The sequence below is a fragment of the Puma concolor genome, chromosome E1 (assembly GCF_028749965.1).
Source record: "Puma concolor isolate L17-30 chromosome E1, mPumCon1.1.hap2, whole genome shotgun sequence".
Taxonomy (NCBI): domain Eukaryota; kingdom Metazoa; phylum Chordata; class Mammalia; order Carnivora; family Felidae; genus Puma; species Puma concolor.
In genome coordinates, this window is record NC_141680.1 from 45,473,373 (window position 1) to 45,491,707 (window position 18,335).

Below are 18,335 nucleotides of genomic sequence, written 5' to 3' on the forward strand. Positions count from 1 at the left end.
CATGATCTCACAGTCGTGGACTCGAGCCCCTTGTCTGGCTCTGTGCTGACAGGATGGAGCCTGCTTGGGATTCTCTCTCTCCCTCTCTCTCTTCCCCTCCCCCCCCCCAAAATAAATAAATAAACTTAAAAAAATGTTTTTCTTGCAGAAGATGATGAAGTACAGATAGAAGAATTTGGACAAGTGGTAAAGGATATTCGTGATGCCTCCGTGTTAAAAGGTAACTAGTAAATTATTTGTGACTGTTCAATTTACTTTTATTGAATGGATGTCTTTGTGTTTTGTTTTTTAGAATTTCTAGTTCTGTTAATTTCTGCTTACGATGTTGGCATTGATCTGTTTTAAGGCAGGCAAAACTTGATTTTGATTAAAAGTTGGCAGCATCCATGATGAAAGAAAAAAGCCTTTTTCTGGGATGGGGCCTGTGTAAACCTATTTTAAATCCCTTTTTTTGTTGTTATTTGTGTGTGTGTGTGTGTGTGTGTGTGTGTGTGTGTGTGTGTGTGTGTGTTTTGTTCTGGACTTTATGTAAAGTCAGATACTAGCTTTACAGTTTTTCAGATATGAAAATTTTCTGTACCATTTTTAGCCTCAGACTTAGGACTCTACGCTATGTAAAGGCTTATATATTATAGAATTTCTCAGAAATCTTCTACCTTTTCCTTTAGTAGACATTCCTCATGTTCCTTTCTTTGGATTTTGTTAACATACAACAGTGACCATGTGCATTTTGGTACCATGGGTATTTCCTACCACTTCCATTTTTGCTTAAAAGTTAAAATCATAGACCTAAAACCAATGGAGATCATACTCAGGGAGTTTGTGTACTTTTCTATTGGGACAATAAGTTTAAAACTTAATTATCACTGGTAATTTATTTGAATGACATTCAAATGACTATTTGGTCAATGAGCGCTGTCAGGAGAAGAATAACAACATAGGTATATGTTTAGGAAAACGGAAGCGGAGTCATTTCTGGGTGTAAAGAAGTAGATAGATACTTTTCAGATTTTTAAATTTTTTTTTTTCAACGTTTATTTATTTTTGGGACAGAGAGAGACAGAGCATGAACGGGGGAGGGGCAGAGAGAGAGGGAGACCCAGAATCGGAAACAGGCTCCAGGCTCTGAGCCATCAGCCCAGAGCCCGACGCGGGGCTCGAACTCACGGACCGCGAGATCGTGACCTGGCTGAAGTCGGACGCTCAACCGACTGCGCCACCCAGGCGCCCCTACATGTTTATTTAAAAACCACATTAGGGGTGCCTGGGTGGCTCAGTCGGTTGAGCGTCCAACTTTGGCTCAGGTCATGATCTCGCGGTCTGTGAGTTCGAGCCCTGCGTCCGGCTCTGTGCTGACAGCTCAGAGCCTGGAGCCTCCTTCAGATTCTGGGTCTCCCTCTCTCTCTGCCCCTCCCCCACTCATGCTCTGTCTCTCTCTGTCTCAGAAATAAACATTAAAAAAAAATTTTTTTAAAAACCACATTAGTGGGTTTCAGGGACAGGCTAATCGTAATGTACACTGATCCTACTGTTTGTCTTGGAAATCCTTATGACTTTTTGAAGCAGCCCATTCCGTAATTTTTGGACAGCTGTAGAACGAGTCAATTGTTTCACATATTTGATGGAAATCCTGCCTTATAATTCCATTCCCAAACTTAACATTTGGACTCTTCCCCCTGTCAGTAGCCCTCCAGGGATGGGAGGAGAGCTCTTATATTTTCTTTCTTTTACGTTGAATCGTCTTTTCTCTGGACTCAGATTTCCCTTCAACCATTCCTCACATGGCCTATTTTTGAAACTTCTTACCAATGACTAATGACTAACTCATGGAACAACATAATATATTAAATTATACTTTCACATAAATTAGCTAATTTTAAAGGAATTTATTATATATTTCTCTTAATGAATTCTGAAAGATTATTTTTTTAGACATGTACTTTAGAAATGTGAAGAGGTTTTTGTTTGTTTGTTTGTTTTAAGGGGGGGGGGTGGTCAGTCATGGATTTCCTAGTTCAGATGTTTGATATTATCATGCTAAACATAATAGGCTTTGCTGATTCTCTAAATTGGGTAAAGTGAGCTGACAGGAGCAAGGGGTGTAGGGAAAGAAAGTAGAAAGGGAAGGATTGGAGTTTGGGAGCAGTTGTGACGAATGGAGGGTATTTTTTATGAAATGGTGAGCTCGTTAATAGAATGACTAGAGAAACTTTGGCATACTTTTTTGTTCATAAAGGAATAGCCCACGCAGAACCCGGAGTTTTAACAAAATAATCTTAAGAATAAAGATAAGGGACTATAGAAAACTATAGTGGAGAATGGATTGCTCTACCTTTTTAAATGGCCACATGTGGGTAGTGGCTGCCATTTTGGACAGTGCAAAACTGGAAGAATCCATCAGTTTTACTGTTATGTTCCAAAAATTTAGATCCGTGGACTGAATTACATGTTGCATGTATATTCTCTGTGTTTGTAGCATTGAATGACATCATCGGTACATTGGAATGTATGGAGGAAAGTGATCAGTCTGGCAAGGACAACTATGCAGATGTACTTGGAAACACCAATAGAATTTATTTCACTGATAATAGTTTTCAAGAAATGCTGGATGATTCCTTGCTCGACGGTGAGTTGATTGAGCAGATAACCAGTAACTTGTAATAAAAATTTCTTCTAAAATTTTATCCAAGGTTTTAAAATATTTTACCAAATACTTAATTAATTAAATCTTAATACTTAGTTCCTAAATCCTACTGTAAATGTATTGAAATGCAATTTACTACAGATCAGATTTAGAGATCTATCTTATATTCTATATTCACGGAGGTTTAGTTATTACAATATCAAATTCCTGGATGATCTCTTGGACTGCATTGTAAACTTGGTCTGAAAGTATTTATATATATTGTCATATGGCTTTAAAATGTTTCTTTCGGGGCGCCTGGGTGGCGCAGTCGGTTAAGCGTCCGACTTCAGCCAGGTCACGATCTCGCGGTCCGGGAGTTCAAGCCCCGCGTCGGGCTCTGGGCTGATGGCTCAGAGCCTGGAGCCTGTTTCCGATTCTGTGTCTCCCTCTCTCTCTGCCCCTCCCCCGTTCATGCTCTGTCTCTCTCTGTCCCAAAAATAAATAAACGTTGAAAAAAAAAATTAAAAAAAAAATAAATAAAATGTTTCTTTCTAGAGTAATTTTATTTCAAAGTTAATCCCTTTCCTTTTATGAATTTTAGAGAGGTCCTAATAGTTGTCTAGCTTTCTTTTTCTTTTAGGTGAAAGGCTCTTTGAAAAATACAAGTTATTGTTGAACAATTAAACCGTTGGTCTATATAACATTCTGTGTAAGTGTTGATCTGGCTATTTGCTCTATTTACAAAGAATTTACCTGATCCATCCATATTCTTATCTGGGATATACCCAGATGGATTTTATCAATACTTGGAAAGCCATCTCCTGCCTTTAAATTTAACTTCAGCTAAAAAATGAGATCAGATCTGTGTCTCAGGGAAAAACTGGCAATATGCAAAGACAGTTTAGATTGTCAAAACTGATGGGGGAGGAGTGCTGGGATCTGGTGAGTAGAGGTGAGGGATGCTGCTAACCACCCTATAATGTAGAGGACAGCACTCCCCCACATAATTAGCTGGCCCCAAATGTAATTTTGCTCAGGTTGAGAAATTCTGTTTTAGAGTTATCTTGTAAAATTGCCAAACCTACTATTTTGAAAGTACTTTTTAATAGGTTAGTTATATTTTTTTTAATCCTGCTTAGATCACATTTTAAAAACTAATGTAAATATAATGTATCTTGATTCTAACCCCCTTTTGCTTCAAGGTAATACCTGTACTAGTTGTGAGTTATTCTAAACTGCTCTCTAACTGCAATGTGGTCCATCTATGCAAATGGACATATTTTGTTTCTGTCACTTGTCCCTCAAATAGATCTCTGTATCAATTTGCATTTTTGTAGAAAATGTATAGGATGAAGGGTATCACTGCACCTTGTCCTTAGGAAAAGCTCCAGAATTACATAGATAGATAGATAGATAGATAGATAGATAGATAGATAGATAGACAGACAGACAGACAGGACTAAAGAAGGACAATTCAGACTAATAATTAAACATGTTATTGAATATATGAGCCTGGGGATTAAGCTGTTCTCTTAGGGATAAAGGAAGCATTTGTAACATTAGAATCTCAGCCACATTTAAGAAGCTTGGTGGAGCTTGACGAATCCATGGAGTCTAAGAAGTAAGAGGAAGATGAGTAGAGAACGTTATTCTGGAAGCTAGTGGAGGATTTTGAGAAGAAGGGAATGGTCAATGCTAAATGTTATTGAGAAATGAAGTATGTAATTTATCCATTGGTTTTCTTCCAAACTGGGTAAAATCATTATGCTGTTCCTTATGGCCTAATCTCTCTATTTAAATTTGCAGACTTTAGGAAAGAGGCTTTGTCTTCAAATCTGAAACTACCAACAGCAGATGGTAAGGACTTTATATATGTATACAAGAAAGCATTCCCTATGAAAGAGTTATTTTTTAGGATCATTGCCAGGTGCCAATGGATTCCTAGTCCATTCGTCCCACTCCAGCCAGAGTAATTGTTTTTTTTCAAAAAAGTAATCTGATTGTGTGATGTCCCCCTATTTTCAACTCTTTAAACATTTTCCATTGTTGTTAAAGATCAAAATCCTGCATGTCCTAGCTCTCTGGTATAATTTTGTACCATTACCCTTGCTTTCTGCATTTTCTTTCATTTCCTTCGAAATCCAACTACAAAGCTTTTGCGTATTTTGTTCCCTGGAATAGGTTTCCCTGACACTCTTTGCCTAGTTAATGTTTACTCATCTTTCAAATGAGTGATGGGGTGCCTGGGTGACTCAGTTGGTTAAGTGTCTCACTTTGGCTCAGGTCATGATGTCGTAGTCTGTGAGTTTGAGCTCTGTGCTGAGCTTCGTGCTGACAGCTCAGAGCATGGAGCCTGCTTCAGATTCTGTGTCTCCTTCTCTGTCTCAAAAATAGACATTAAAAAAAAAAATTGAATGAATGTCAATTTCCTCTAGGGAGCCTGTCATTATCTGGTAGTCGAGGTCAGCTTCTTTTATTATAAGCTTTCATTAAACTATGTCTTTTTCATAGCATTTACTTCATACTATAAATACCCATTAATATTTTTTTAAATGACACTAGAAATGCTCAATATATTTTAGCTTATAAAGTGACAAAAGTAGGAGCATCTGACTGGTTCAGTTGGTAGAACATGCAACTCTTGACCTCAGGGTCATGAGTTCAAGCCCCATGTTGGGTGTAGAGCTTACTTAGGAAAAAAAGTAGCAAAAATATTAGAGAACTTTGAATTATCTTAATTCATTAAGACCAAAATAATATAATTTCTCATTAAATTTTTTTATTTGAGTACGGTGGACACACAATGTTATATTCGTTTCAGGTGTAGTGATTATACATTTTGCTATGCTCACCACAAACATAGCCATTTGTCACCATACAACAATATTACAGTATCACTGACTATATTCCCTTTCCTGTGCCTTTTATTCCCATGACATAGTCATTACATTCCTGGAAACCCGTATCTCCTACTCCCCTTTACCCATTTTACCCATTATCCCCCCTTCTCTCTGGCCACCATCAGTTTGTTCCTGTATTTTTAGGTCTGATTTTGCTTTTCTTTTTTTTTTATTTGTTTTTTAGATTCCACCTATGAGTGCAATCATATGGTGTTTGTCTTTCTCAGTCTGACATATTTCACTTAGTATAATACCCTCTAGGTCCATCCATGTTGTTGCAAATGGCAAAAAAACAATCTCATTCTTTTCCATGGTTGTGTCAAATTCCATAATATACCACCTCTTTATTCATTCACCTATTGATAGATAGTTGAGATACTTCCATATCATGGCTATTGTAAATAATGCTGCAATAAACATATAGGGGTGCATATACCTTTTTGAATTAGTGTTTTTGTTCTCTTTGGGTAAATACCCAGTAGTGGAATTGTTGGGTCAAATAGTATTTCTGTTTTTACTTTTTGAGGAACCTCCATACTGTTTCCACATCAGCCGTACCAATTTACATTCCACCAACATTGCACAAGGGCTGCTTTTTCTCCACGTCCTCGCCAGCACTTGTTACTTCTTATGTTTTTGATTTTAGTCATTCTGACATGTGTAAGGTGATATCTCATTGTTGTTGTGATTTGCATTTCCCTGAGATTGGTGATGAATATCTTTTCGTGTGTCTGTTGGCCATCTGTATGTCTTCTTCAGAAAAAGGTCTATTTAGGTCTTCTGCCCATGTTAAAATCTGGTTGTTTTCTAGTCATATTTTTGATTATTTGGTTAATGATTCTTTTTCTTACGTGCCTGGAAGCATCATTGGGCCAAGAACCATGTTTCCATTTTGCCAGAAGTCCTAGCATTGTTTCTCCAGATCCTAGCACAATTTTGGCTTTCAGAAGCCCCTTATTAATAGCTAATTTAATAGCTAATATTATATGATATTTACTGTGCTAGGCATTGTTTCAAATCTTTTATATTATTGACTTATATAATTGTGAATATTTATGGAATTAAAGAATGACAATAAATCTGTCTTCTTATCTCATTAGCCTCATCTCTCATCACTTCTGCATTTGTATTTATTCTGTAGCCATATTACTTATTATAATTTAAATTGGTTCCATATCTTCCATGTGCTTTTGGTTCCATATATTTGCATGTGCTGTTTCCTTTCTGTATATTTTCTGTCAAACAAATTCACATTTTCCCCCCAAACTCAGCTCAAACATCACTCCTCAACCCATAAGACTTTTCAGAGTTATAGGTTAGGTGAACTGTCTCAGTGCTTTATATCTGAGTGCTCAGTGCTCATATCTGGCACACATTTTTCTCATAGTACCAACTATATAATGTATTATAATTTTATTTATAGACAAGACAAATTCTAAAGTCCCTGTCTTCAAGGAATTTAAAGGAAACTCTTTAAGAGGGCTGAAATTTTCATTGTTGGTTTTAGTAGCTATAAAATAAATGTTAGTAAAAATGAATATAGGTCTAAAATGGTATTATGGTATTCTTTCCAACTGAAGGTTTAGATCTGTTAGTATAATGCAACGATTTTCGGACTATGGAAACATACACGACAACTTCATTTTGGGGTTGAGAGAGAAATGGGGTGAGAAATGGTATTGACAAAAAATTGAAACTCCCAGTAATGATCATGTTTTATATTTTAAATTGGTGTGGTATCAACAGGACTACATTTGGTTGCATGGGTTGTGCTTGCACAGAGATGCCTGGTTGAAAGGGTACAAGTAGAGACTGAAATGCATTCTACATTCCACTGTGCTCTCCAGGCTGGGACCACCAATGCTAGATTGCAGCTACCTAGAGGAAGGTATGCCTCTTTGTAATTGATACATAGAGAGGTGTGCCTTTTTTCAATTCACACAAAAGCACAATATAGACTGGTAGTGGCCCTGGAGATCAAGAGCTTTAATCTCAAATTTTAGCTTTTTTTTTTTTTTTTTTTTGGTTTATTTCATCAGTTGATAGAAGTCTTTAGATCTACATGTACAGGACGTTACTATTATTTAAGAAAGGGTCACAGCTTATTCAGTATTTAATGGATGAATGGATTCAGATAACCCATCAAATTCTGCATATAATTTTTTGGTTTAATTTTTCTTTTCTTAAATGTTTAGTTTTAAGAGAGAGAGAGAGAGAGAACAAGTGGAAGAGGGGCAGAGAGAGAGACACAGAATCTGAAGCAGGCTCTAGGCTCTGAGTTTTTAGCCCAGAGCCCAATGCGGGGCTTAAACCCAGGAACCATGCGATCATGACCTGAGCTGAAGTTGGATGGCTAACCGACTGAGCCACCTAGGCGCCCTTAATTTTTTTAAATGCTGCTTGAAATAAATAGGTTGTCAGTTACAAGTAGAAAATACTTTGCTTTTTTTCTGCAGAGATTTTAGTTAAATATATATACTTAAATTGAGAGTTCACCTATAGTGGACTCTGGACAAACTATTTTGCATTTTTTAAAATAATAGTATCTTATATATATTTATTTATCTTTGTAGCATTTAAAGAAGCTGCTTGTATCTTGACAAGTGTTGATAATGGCAAGATTGGCATACGTAACTTGGAGCATGCCCTGAAAAGTTTGAATGTTAATTTAGCTGCGGAGGACGGCAGTGAAGCCCTTAAATATTGTGACATCAGTGGTGAGCATTTTTTTGGCTTGAGATTCTGCTCATTTTTCCCTGTTTATAGGAACCAGTTTTAGAGTGTTTTATATGGAGGTAAAATGCTAAAGGCAGTCGCGATGAGGCTTAGGTTGATATAAATTAGAGCCAAAATAGTCTGCTAATTTATTTACTGACCATATCTATCTGTTCATACTCTACATATGCTTATTTAGATAATTAGCATTCATTTCTTGTAAGCATGGGTGGGAAAATACCATTATGTAATAAAACAAAGACATGACATCAGCAGCTTCATTTTGATCTGCAGTCTTTCTTCAGAGGAGACCCACTTTCACCTTTTATTTTGCTTGTCCCATTCTGCTTTTTTAACCAAAGGAAATACCCAAAGTTTCATTACATCTCAGAAGAATAATTATTTAGTCTTGATCATTGTTTCCAAGTGGTCACATATTTATCTTTGTTTTCCATCTTTGACTTCATGTATTGTGTACTTGATCTCCTTTCCTATTTACATCCACTCTTAAGTGTCAAATCGTGTGGGAATACTTCTAGAAGCTGGTGAGTTTTACCAGTTTTAGGTGGCTTTTTATTTGGGGTTTATCTTAACCAGCTTGTTTTTTCTATGGGAATCCCATGAGCATGTCTTAGGTTTAAGAGTACCTCCCCAGCATTGTTTGGTTATTGCTTTTGCCATAGATTATTATTGACCTCAATCAATTTTTATGTTTTGACCTGGGGTTTTTCATATCATGGGAGTGGTATAAATTTAGGCCCTAAGCCCACATGAGATGCAGGAGATTTTTCACAGGTGATCTTTTTTACCCACTGCCTCTCAAAATTGGGAAGATTTAGGTCACCTTGGTGTTTACATGGGCCAGTGAATATAATATTTTAATCTCCCTTTCACTGGATTGAAATTCTTTAAGCATCCCAGTTTCATTTGGTATCTAAATTCAAACTCTCTGTGTAGCAGGACCCAAGTTTTCTTTTATGAATATGCATGAACATTTAAATCAAGCACCTTGCTGCTTTTGGATCTAATATGTATCCCCAAATAGCTGTAGGCTTAGTATTCACTTGGTTTTCCCCTCTGGATCTCTGTGCCCACTTAACGTTTTATTATTTCCTTTTCATACAACTTGATAATGCATTTATAGAATAAAATATTTCATACAGCATCTTTAGGAATTTGTAATCGTTCCTGTGCTACCCAGCTTGCCATTTTGTTATAAGTTAAAGTCTTTTCAATGTAGTTATAGCCCTATATTTTCTGCTGTGGTTACATTACTGCATTTTATTTCCTGTGTGTGTGTGTGTGTGTGTGTGTGTGTGTGTGTGTGTGTCCCAATAGTTAACATTGTCACCTCTGGCCTTAGACTGCCTTAGTTCAAATACAGCCTCGAGCACTTTCTGGCTCTTGTGACCTAGACAAGTTATTTAATTTCTCTTTGCTTTCATCTTTTAAGGATAGGCATATCAAGCATGTTATAGAATTCTTGTGCATATTTTAGTTAATAAATGTGAAGCATCATAAAAGGATACTTAGTATATATACATAAGGAACTCAAAGTTATTTTAAGTTCTTACTTTTGAGTAAGAAGTCAAAAAAAGTGAACTATTAATATCATTAACTGATCAATGGGTGTGGTTCCTGAAAGTATGAAAAATTACATTGAAATAGTTTCAGCCATTTGAGAGAGAAATGAGGTAGAATGAGATTTTAGGTATTGTTAGTCAGAGCCTTTATTTTGTGTACCGATTGAGTATCAGGGTTTTAATGACAATATGCTTGATTTTGATATTTCCAGATGATAATGAGGTGAATTTAAAAGATTTCTTTGAAAGAATTAAAGGAAGTCCACCTTTCAAAGAGTCCATAGGTAAGTGAATACTTCCAGTTTAAAGAAGTGACTGTAAAATAAAGATAATGAAATCACATTTAAAAAAAATCACTAAATGGATTTCAAGTGTTTAATTTGTAGTGTCTATAGTTTCAAAAAGGATTTCAAGCAGCTTATGTGATATAAAAAAAAAACAAGTGAAAATGGGGCAAAGTTAGTTATAAAGGAGGGAAAAGAAATAAAACAGCGTTGAAGAAGATACACAGTAAATACCTTTGCTGTTAATATAAAGTCCTTCCTCAAGAGGAGATAAATTTTTCTTCACTCAAGGGGTTCTGGATCTATGAATTAAATCAGGTGTGGAAATTGGGTGAGGGACCACTACTACCCTCTGTGCTGTCTCAAGTCAGGCCTTTGGAGTTTTCAGGTTTACCCAAATGGACTGGCCATTGATTTCACTTATAGAAATCTTAGCTTCATCTAGCTAGTTTCTTTAAATGCTTGGGCCATTAATCCCTGTATCATTCTTACTACCATGTCATTTCTGTGGCCTAACCACATCGTTTTGCCCCTGCTGCATAAAGACAAGTGCTTGGTCTTTGTCCCCAAAGTTCCTCTCGTGCTCCTTGGAATTAGGGAAACCATTTCAACACCAGCATCTTTCCCTAAACCCCCATGTCTACAGAGAACACCTACCGAAGAACCCTCCACAAATGCAGACACCCCTGCCAACAATGGATTTCTAAATGCCTTGGGGAAACAAATGTCTTTTTTTCTTCACGTTTGAATATCTCTAAAATTAGAACACCTTTATAATCAATGGCATTATTTATCAAATGTACATTTTTACTGAGATATAAATCACATACCATAAAATCTCATCCTTTTAAGGTGTTCAATTCAGTGGTTTTTGGTATATCCACAAAGTTGTGCAACCTTCACACTCTAATTCTGGGACATTTTCATCACGTCAAAAAAAACCCCTGTACCCTGTAGTGCTTATTTCCCCGCTCTCCCCAGCCACTGACAACCACTAGTCTGCTTTCTATCTGTGTTGATTTTTGAACATCATATAACTAGAATCGTTATTCTAGTTATTCATATAACTAGAATACGTGGCTTTTTGTGTCTGGCTTCTTTCATTTGGCATACTGGTTTTTTTTTTTTGTTTTTTTTTTTAATTTTTAATGTTTATTTTTGAGAGAGAGAGAGAGCGGGGGAGGGACAGAGAGAGAGGGAGACACAGAATCCGAAGCAGGCTCCACGCTCTGAGCTGTCAGCACAATGTGGGGCTCGAACCCACGAAACCATGAGATCATGACCTGAGCTGAAGTCGGCCGCTCAACCGACTGAGCCACCCAGGCGCCCCAGCATACTGTTTTTAAGGTTCACCTGTATCATAACATAAATGAGTACTTTATTCCTTTTCGTGGTAGAATAATATTCTGTGGTTATACCACATTTTCTTTGGCCAGTTATCAGTTCATAGACATTCGGGTTGTTTCCCTTTTTTGGCCACTAAGAATAATGCTGCTATGAACATGTGTACATTTTTTTGAGTACAGGTTTTTGTGTGGACGTACATTTACATGTCTCTCAGGTACCTACCTGGGAATGGAACTGCTGGGTCACGTGGTAACTTTACATTCAACTTGAGGAGCTGCTGGAACGTTTTCCAAAGCAGCTGCCCCATTTTACATTCCCAACAGCATTGTACATTTCTTTAAATCCTTGTCAGTACTTGTTACATTGTCCGTCTTTTTTATTCTAGCCTAGTCTCACAAGTATCTCACCGTGGTTTTGTTTTGCATTTCCCTGATGGCTAATAACTTTGAACATCTTTACATGTGTTTACTGGCCATTTAGAGATATGTATCCCTTGCTTATCTTAAAATCGGGTTATTTGTCAAGTTGCTAGGGTTCTTATATCCTGGATACTGTAGCTTTATCAGATAGATGATTTGCAAATCTTTTCTCCAATTTTATGGGTCTTTTCTCTTTCTTGGTGGTGTCCTTTGAAGCACAAACGTTTTTAAATTGGGTGAAATCCAGTTTATATTTTCTTTTGTCACTTCTTTTGATATCATGTCTAAACATAATCCAAGATCATTAAGATTTATACTAATGTTTTCTTCTAAGAATTTTATAGTTTTAGCCTTTTAATTTCAATCTTTGATTCATTTTGAGTTAATGTCTGTATGTGGTGTGAGATGGGAGTCCACTCTAATTCTTTTGCATGCAGATAGCCAGTTACCCCAGCATCGTTTGTTGACAAGATCATTCTTTTCCCCCTTAAATAAATGGTTTTGCCATCCTTGTAAAAAATCAATTGATCAGAAATGTATGGATTTATTTCTAGACTTCCAGTTCCATTCCACTGATTTTTATTTATTCTTATGCCACATGGTCTTAATCACTATAGCTTTGTAGTAAAGTAATAACCTAAACAGTAATTTTCAACCAGAGCAGGGCATCAAATTTACCGATAAAGCTTGAGTTACCTGGTTCTACTTCTGACTATGATGGAGTAGCTTATGTGAAACCAACCCTCCTGCTGAGAACAACTAGTAAAATGTGGACTAAATTAAACAGCATCAACAACCACAACTGTTTGAAGGCATTGGAAAGTGACCAAGGCTGTCAACATTTGTGGGGCTATAAGATAAATATAAAGAGCACGACTTACAGAAACAGCACCTTCTTCTTCTTATTTTGTCTCTGTAACATAACTTTAAGTGAAATAAGGCAATAAAGTTTTGATGTAAACTTCTTTGTAATGCTTCACAATTATTTCAGGGTCCACATATGAAGTATTATGTAGCTGTAGGCATAATGGTTGACCAGTTACATATGTCTACCTGAAAGGCACAGTAGTTAAGAGCATGGGCTTTGGAAATATCGTGCCTGGATTTGAATCCTGGCCCTGTCACTTAATACCAGTATATTCTTTAGTAAATCACTTAATCTCACAAACCTCGGGGCGCCTGGGTGTCTCAGTCGGTTAAGCGCCCAACTTCAGCTCAGGTCATGATTTCGCGGTTAGTGAGTTTGAGCCCCACGTTGGAGTCTCTGCTGACAGCTCAGAACCCGGAGCCTGCTTCAGATTCTGCATCTTTGTCTCTCTCTGACCCTTCCCTGCTCATGGTCTGTCTGTCTGTCTCTCTGTCTGTCTGTCTGTCTCTCTCTCTCTCTCAAAAATAAATAAACATTAAAAAAAATTTTTTAACTCTCACTAACCTCAATTCCTTCATCTGAAAAATGGGGATAATAATGCCTATCTTGGAATTATTACAGGTAATAATAGACTTAAATAGGTAAAGTAGAAGTACTCAGAAGAGTCTCCAGCACTTAGTGTTCAGTAACTGCTAGCTATTATAATACACAATGGTTTTTAAAACTACTAGTAATTTCATGTAAACTTCTTTTATGCAACTCAAGCCCATTAAGTGAAAGTGAACAGTGTACTCTTATTTCTGCTGTTGAAGCATGTTTTTGCTCTTTTTTTTTTTTTTCTCAGTTACACGGCTACTCTTCGTTACTGTTCAAATTCTCCAGAATGATCTGATTGATGTCTCTGACCTCAAGGCATTATTGATGAACAATGACTTTCATGCAGCTAATGTTTTACTTGATGAAGTATTAAGACATGGACCTGAACACGGTTAGTAGTCTGAATGCATCTAGTTGTAAAGGCCATCATCTACCAGTGGGGATGGGAGATGTATGGATGGGGTATACAGCAATGGAGGGCACCCTGGGGCGGGGGGGCTGCAGTGAGATGACTGGTGAGCACCGGTGCCACCATAGTGTGCCAAGCCTGAGCTCTGTGAGACTGAACAGATGGGGGAGTCTGGGCCTACTTTATCCCTGTGGGTGGTGGTACTTGGGAGATGAGGTCACTTTGCGAACTGACTGGCGCGGGCAGTATTCAGTCAGAATGCCATGCACAGAGTACAACAGAGTCCGTGAGGCCCTTTGCCACGTGTTAACCCTTTGGAAGGGAAACTATGGAAACTATGCTGATATCCAGGAATACCTCAGGGGGTGTTGCCTGTGGCATTGGCTCAGGGAAGCAGATGTTTATAAATGTAGAAAATAACTGCGTTATTTTAATGACTGGTATTGTTGAATATCATTTTTGCTACGTTTTCAAAAGAGTTGGGGAATATTCTTTACTTTCCTATTCTCTGTAAGAGATTTTTTTCTTCCTCAAATGTTAAGCAGAACTCACAGGTGAAGCCTTATGGGCCTAGAGTTTTATTTATGGAAAAATTCTGGATTATTGATTTAATTTCTTAAATTGTATGGTATTACCAAGAAAATATTCTATTTTCCTGTCAGTTTTGGCAGGCTGTGTCTTTATAGGAATTTGTCCATTTCATCTGACTTTTCAAATGTATTGGATAAAGTTGTCCTTGACATCTGCTTCTTATCTTTTTTGATTTCTGCTTCATCTGTAATGATACCTTCATTTTCATCCTCGATATTAGTGACTTAGAGCTTTTTTTTTCCCCCACTCCACCTCCACAGAGTTTTTCTTTTCCTTTTTGTAAAATTGAGATATAATGGGCATATGATAACATTATGTAAGTTTAGGGTGTCCAATGTGCTGATTTGATACATTTATATATTGCAATATAATTATCACTGTAATGTTATCTAACACCTCTATCACATCACGTAATTATCACGATTTCTTTTTTTGTGGTGAGAACATTTAAGATCTAGTTTCTTAGCAACTTTCAATTATGTAATACAGTATTAGATCAGCACAGCATTAGATTTCCAGAATTTATTCATTTTAACTGCAAATTTGTACTTTTTAACAGTATCTCCCCAATCACCCCACCCCCTAAGTCCCTGGTAACCACCATTCTACTCTCTTTCTATGAGATCGGCTTTTTTGGATTCCACATATTAGTGACATATACAACATTTGTCTTTGGCTTATCTCCTCTAAGCATAAGGACTTCAAGATCCTACCATGTTGTTGCAAATGGCAGGATTTCTCTCTTTCTCATGGCTGAAAAATATTCTGTTGTATATTTTCACACTACCTCTGTTTATTCATCTGTTGATGAGCACTTAGATTGTTTCCATATTTTAGCTATTGTGAATAATGCTGCAGTAGACACAGGAGTATGTCTTCGAGATCCTGTTTTCGTTTCCTTTGAATATACACTTATAAGGGGAATTGATGGTTCATATTGTAGTTCTATTTTTAATTTTGAGGGGAATCTCTATACTGTTGTCCATAGTGGCTGCACCAATTTACATTGCCACCAACAGTGTATGAGGGTTCCCTTTCTCCACATCATCACAAATCCGTATCTCCTGTCTTCTTGGTGATAGCCATTCTAACAGGTTTGAGCAATATCTCATTGTGGTTATGATTTGCATTTCCCTGATGGTTAGTGATGTTGAACACCTTTTCATGCACCTGTTGGTCTTTTGGATGTCTTCTTTGGGAAAATGCCTATTCTATTACTCTGCCCATTTTTAAAATAGTTCATTTGTTTGTTTGTTATTGAGCTGTGTGAATTCTTTGTTATATATTTTGGATAATAATCCTTTATCAGATATATGGTTTGCAAATATTTTCTCTCATTCTGTAGGTTGCCTTTTCATTTTGCCGATTGTTTCTTTTGCTGTACAAAAGTTTTTAAGTTGAAGGTAGTTCTGGGGTGCCTGGGTGGCTCCGTTGGTTAAGCGTCCGACTACAGCCAGTTAAGCATTCGACTTCAGGTCTCGATCTCATGATTCTTGAGTTCAAGCACCACGTCGGGCTCTGTGCTGACAGCTTGGAGCTTGCTTCAGTTTCTGTGTCTCCCTCTCTCTCTGCCCCTCCCCTGCTCATGCTCTGTGTCTTTCTCTCTCACAAACAAATAAACATTAAGAAAAAGAAAAATCTTCAATTGGATCTAGTTCTACTTGTTGATTTCTGCTTTTTGTTGTTTGTGCTTTTGGTGTCATGTCCAAAAAATCATTGCCAAGACCAATGTCTGAAAGCTGTTTCCTTATGTTTTCTTTACAGTATCAGATCTTACAATTAAATCTTTAATTTATTTTGAGGTGATTTTGGGGAGTATCCCAAGTGGTTATTCAGTTTCCCAACACCATTTGTTGAAGAGACCATCCTTTCTCCATTGAATGTTCTTGGCTGCCTTGTCAAATATTAGTTGAGCGTATGTGGGGTTTATTTCTGGGCTCTGTCACTTCTGCTGTAAACTTTTCTACTTTTTTTTTTTTTTTGCATTGGTTTGTTTTTTTTCTTCCTTTTCTCTCTCCCCCTCCTTTTTTTTTTTTTTTTTCCTTTTGGTTCTTTTCATGTCTATCCTTTATGTCCCTTACTATAGTTTGTCATATCCATTCCACCTTGTGTACCTTTACTTTACTTGAGTCTTTATTTTGGAGCTGACTTGGTCTTTCTACACAATCTATTTTCTGAGTTGTTGGCTCCCATCTCAAATCTTCCTTTGTCCATTTCTATCCTGATTTGTTGAAAGAGTTGAGGGTGTTGGGTGGCACATTCAGTTTGGAGCTCTGTCTTCAGTTTCTACTGAAGTAAATGAAGTCCGTTTACTTTAATGGCACCTTTGGGGCAGAGGGTGGGAAGTGGGGGTAGTGAGCCTTCTGACATTTTGATACTGTTTGGTAGGGACTTCATCTTTAACTGCTTCTTTCTTTTCCTTCACCACCAAATCCTATGCACTGAGTTCCACATCAAGATGCCATCTTTGGTCCTATGGATTTCTAAGCCTTTTTCTTAGATTTCTCCAGAGTAAATTTAGGTGGTTACCATTATCCTAAAAGTAGTGTTTCTTAACCTTTAAAAAAAAAAAAAAAATCACTCCCCTAAGGAGACTTTTTAGACGTTTTTGTCGTTTTCACCATCCCACACGCTATGAATGTTTAATGCCAAAAATAAATACTTGCTTATGTACTGTGGCCACAAACCATTGTAATGGCTAAGATTTTTTCCCCTCCAAGAACCTGTTTTCCTTCCTGAAAGCCTATCACCCTCAGTGACAATGCATGTCCTAAAGGTATCTAGAACTTTAGTTTCTGCTTATACTGCTAAACCCTATTTTCTAGAATTTCACTTAGATGTTAACACATTTGTAAGGAATATTGGCCTATAGCCTCTTTGCCTACCCACCATGTGTTTGTTTTGTTTTGCTTTTGTAGTTTTTGGACAAGTAGGAGCTACTGAAGGGTTTTATTCAGAGGAGTAACCAGATTTTTTTTTTTAAAGAGAAAGACCTCTCTTGCTGCATTGTTTAAAATAAATGGAGAGCAATGAGACTGATGCGATAGATTTTTAGCAATGCTATTGTAATAGCATAGGCATTAACTAATATAGTGATATACTCAAGAAGTATTTGGAAATAATTGAATAGAAATTGATAATCATATGTATGCAGAAGTTAAGGAAGAAGGAACAGTACAGGCTGACCCCCGGGCTTTTCACCTTTGTTATAACTTGACTATTAACTGCTGACAGATTAATTCAGAAGCAGTAATTCCTTCATCTACATTTTACTTTGCATTACAGAAAATGGCAAGATTACCTTTCAAGAATTTTTTATTAAGTTCTGTGATACATTGAACATGCCTAAAGCCTCAGGTGAGTTCCACTTAATATGTATCTACTGGCTCCGTGTGGAAGGACAGGCAGTGGTTTTCATGTTAAAACAACACAGGATTGGGGCGTCTGCGTCACTCAGTCGGTTGAGCAACTGACTCTTGACTTCGGCTCAGGTCATGATTCCAGGGTCATGGGCTCAACCTGCATCCATTCGCGCTGAGTATGAAGCCTGCTTAAGATTTCCTCTCTCCCTTCATCCTTCTCCCCAGCTTGTGCTCTCTCTCTCCCTAAAATAGTAAACAAACAAACAAAATCTTTTAAAAACCACACAGGATTAGATAAAGCACAGGTAAGTAAGAAACAATATAAAGATAAAACAATATAGGGGCACCTTGGTGGCTCAGTTGTTTAAGCGTCAGACTTCGGCTCAGGTCATGATCTTGTGGTCTGTGAGTTGGAGCCCCCCCATCAGGGTCTGTGCTGACAGCTCAGAGCCTGGAGCCTGCTTCGGATTCTGTGTCTCCCTCCCTCACTGCTCCTCCCCCACTCGTACTCGGTTTCCCTGTCTCTCTCTCTGTCAAAAATAAACAAACATTAATTTTTTTTAAAGATGAAACAATACAGTATTAGTTTATATAACTTGTGTTTGAATTATATGGCAAAGACTGCTAAGTTTAC

The 18,335-nt window shown here is 37.3% G+C and overlaps 1 protein-coding gene across 1 annotated transcript in view; it reads left to right on the forward strand.

The window, feature by feature from the left end:
- Positions 1-17,935, forward strand: part of LOC147574425 (EF-hand calcium-binding domain-containing protein 13-like) — an 81,460-nt gene extending 63,525 nt beyond the window's left edge. Inside the window, exons 13-18 of the mRNA XM_086685471.1 lie at positions 2,477-2,626; positions 4,433-4,483; positions 8,100-8,243; positions 10,037-10,108; positions 13,587-13,730; positions 17,625-17,935. Coding sequence (XP_086541597.1) covers positions 2,477-2,626; positions 4,433-4,483; positions 8,100-8,243; positions 10,037-10,108; positions 13,587-13,730; positions 17,625-17,812 — 749 coding nt within the window. The 3' untranslated portion in view covers positions 17,813-17,935. The remainder of the gene's footprint in view (positions 1-2,476; positions 2,627-4,432; positions 4,484-8,099; positions 8,244-10,036; positions 10,109-13,586; positions 13,731-17,624) is intronic.
- The last annotated feature ends 400 nt before the right edge of the window (positions 17,936-18,335 follow it).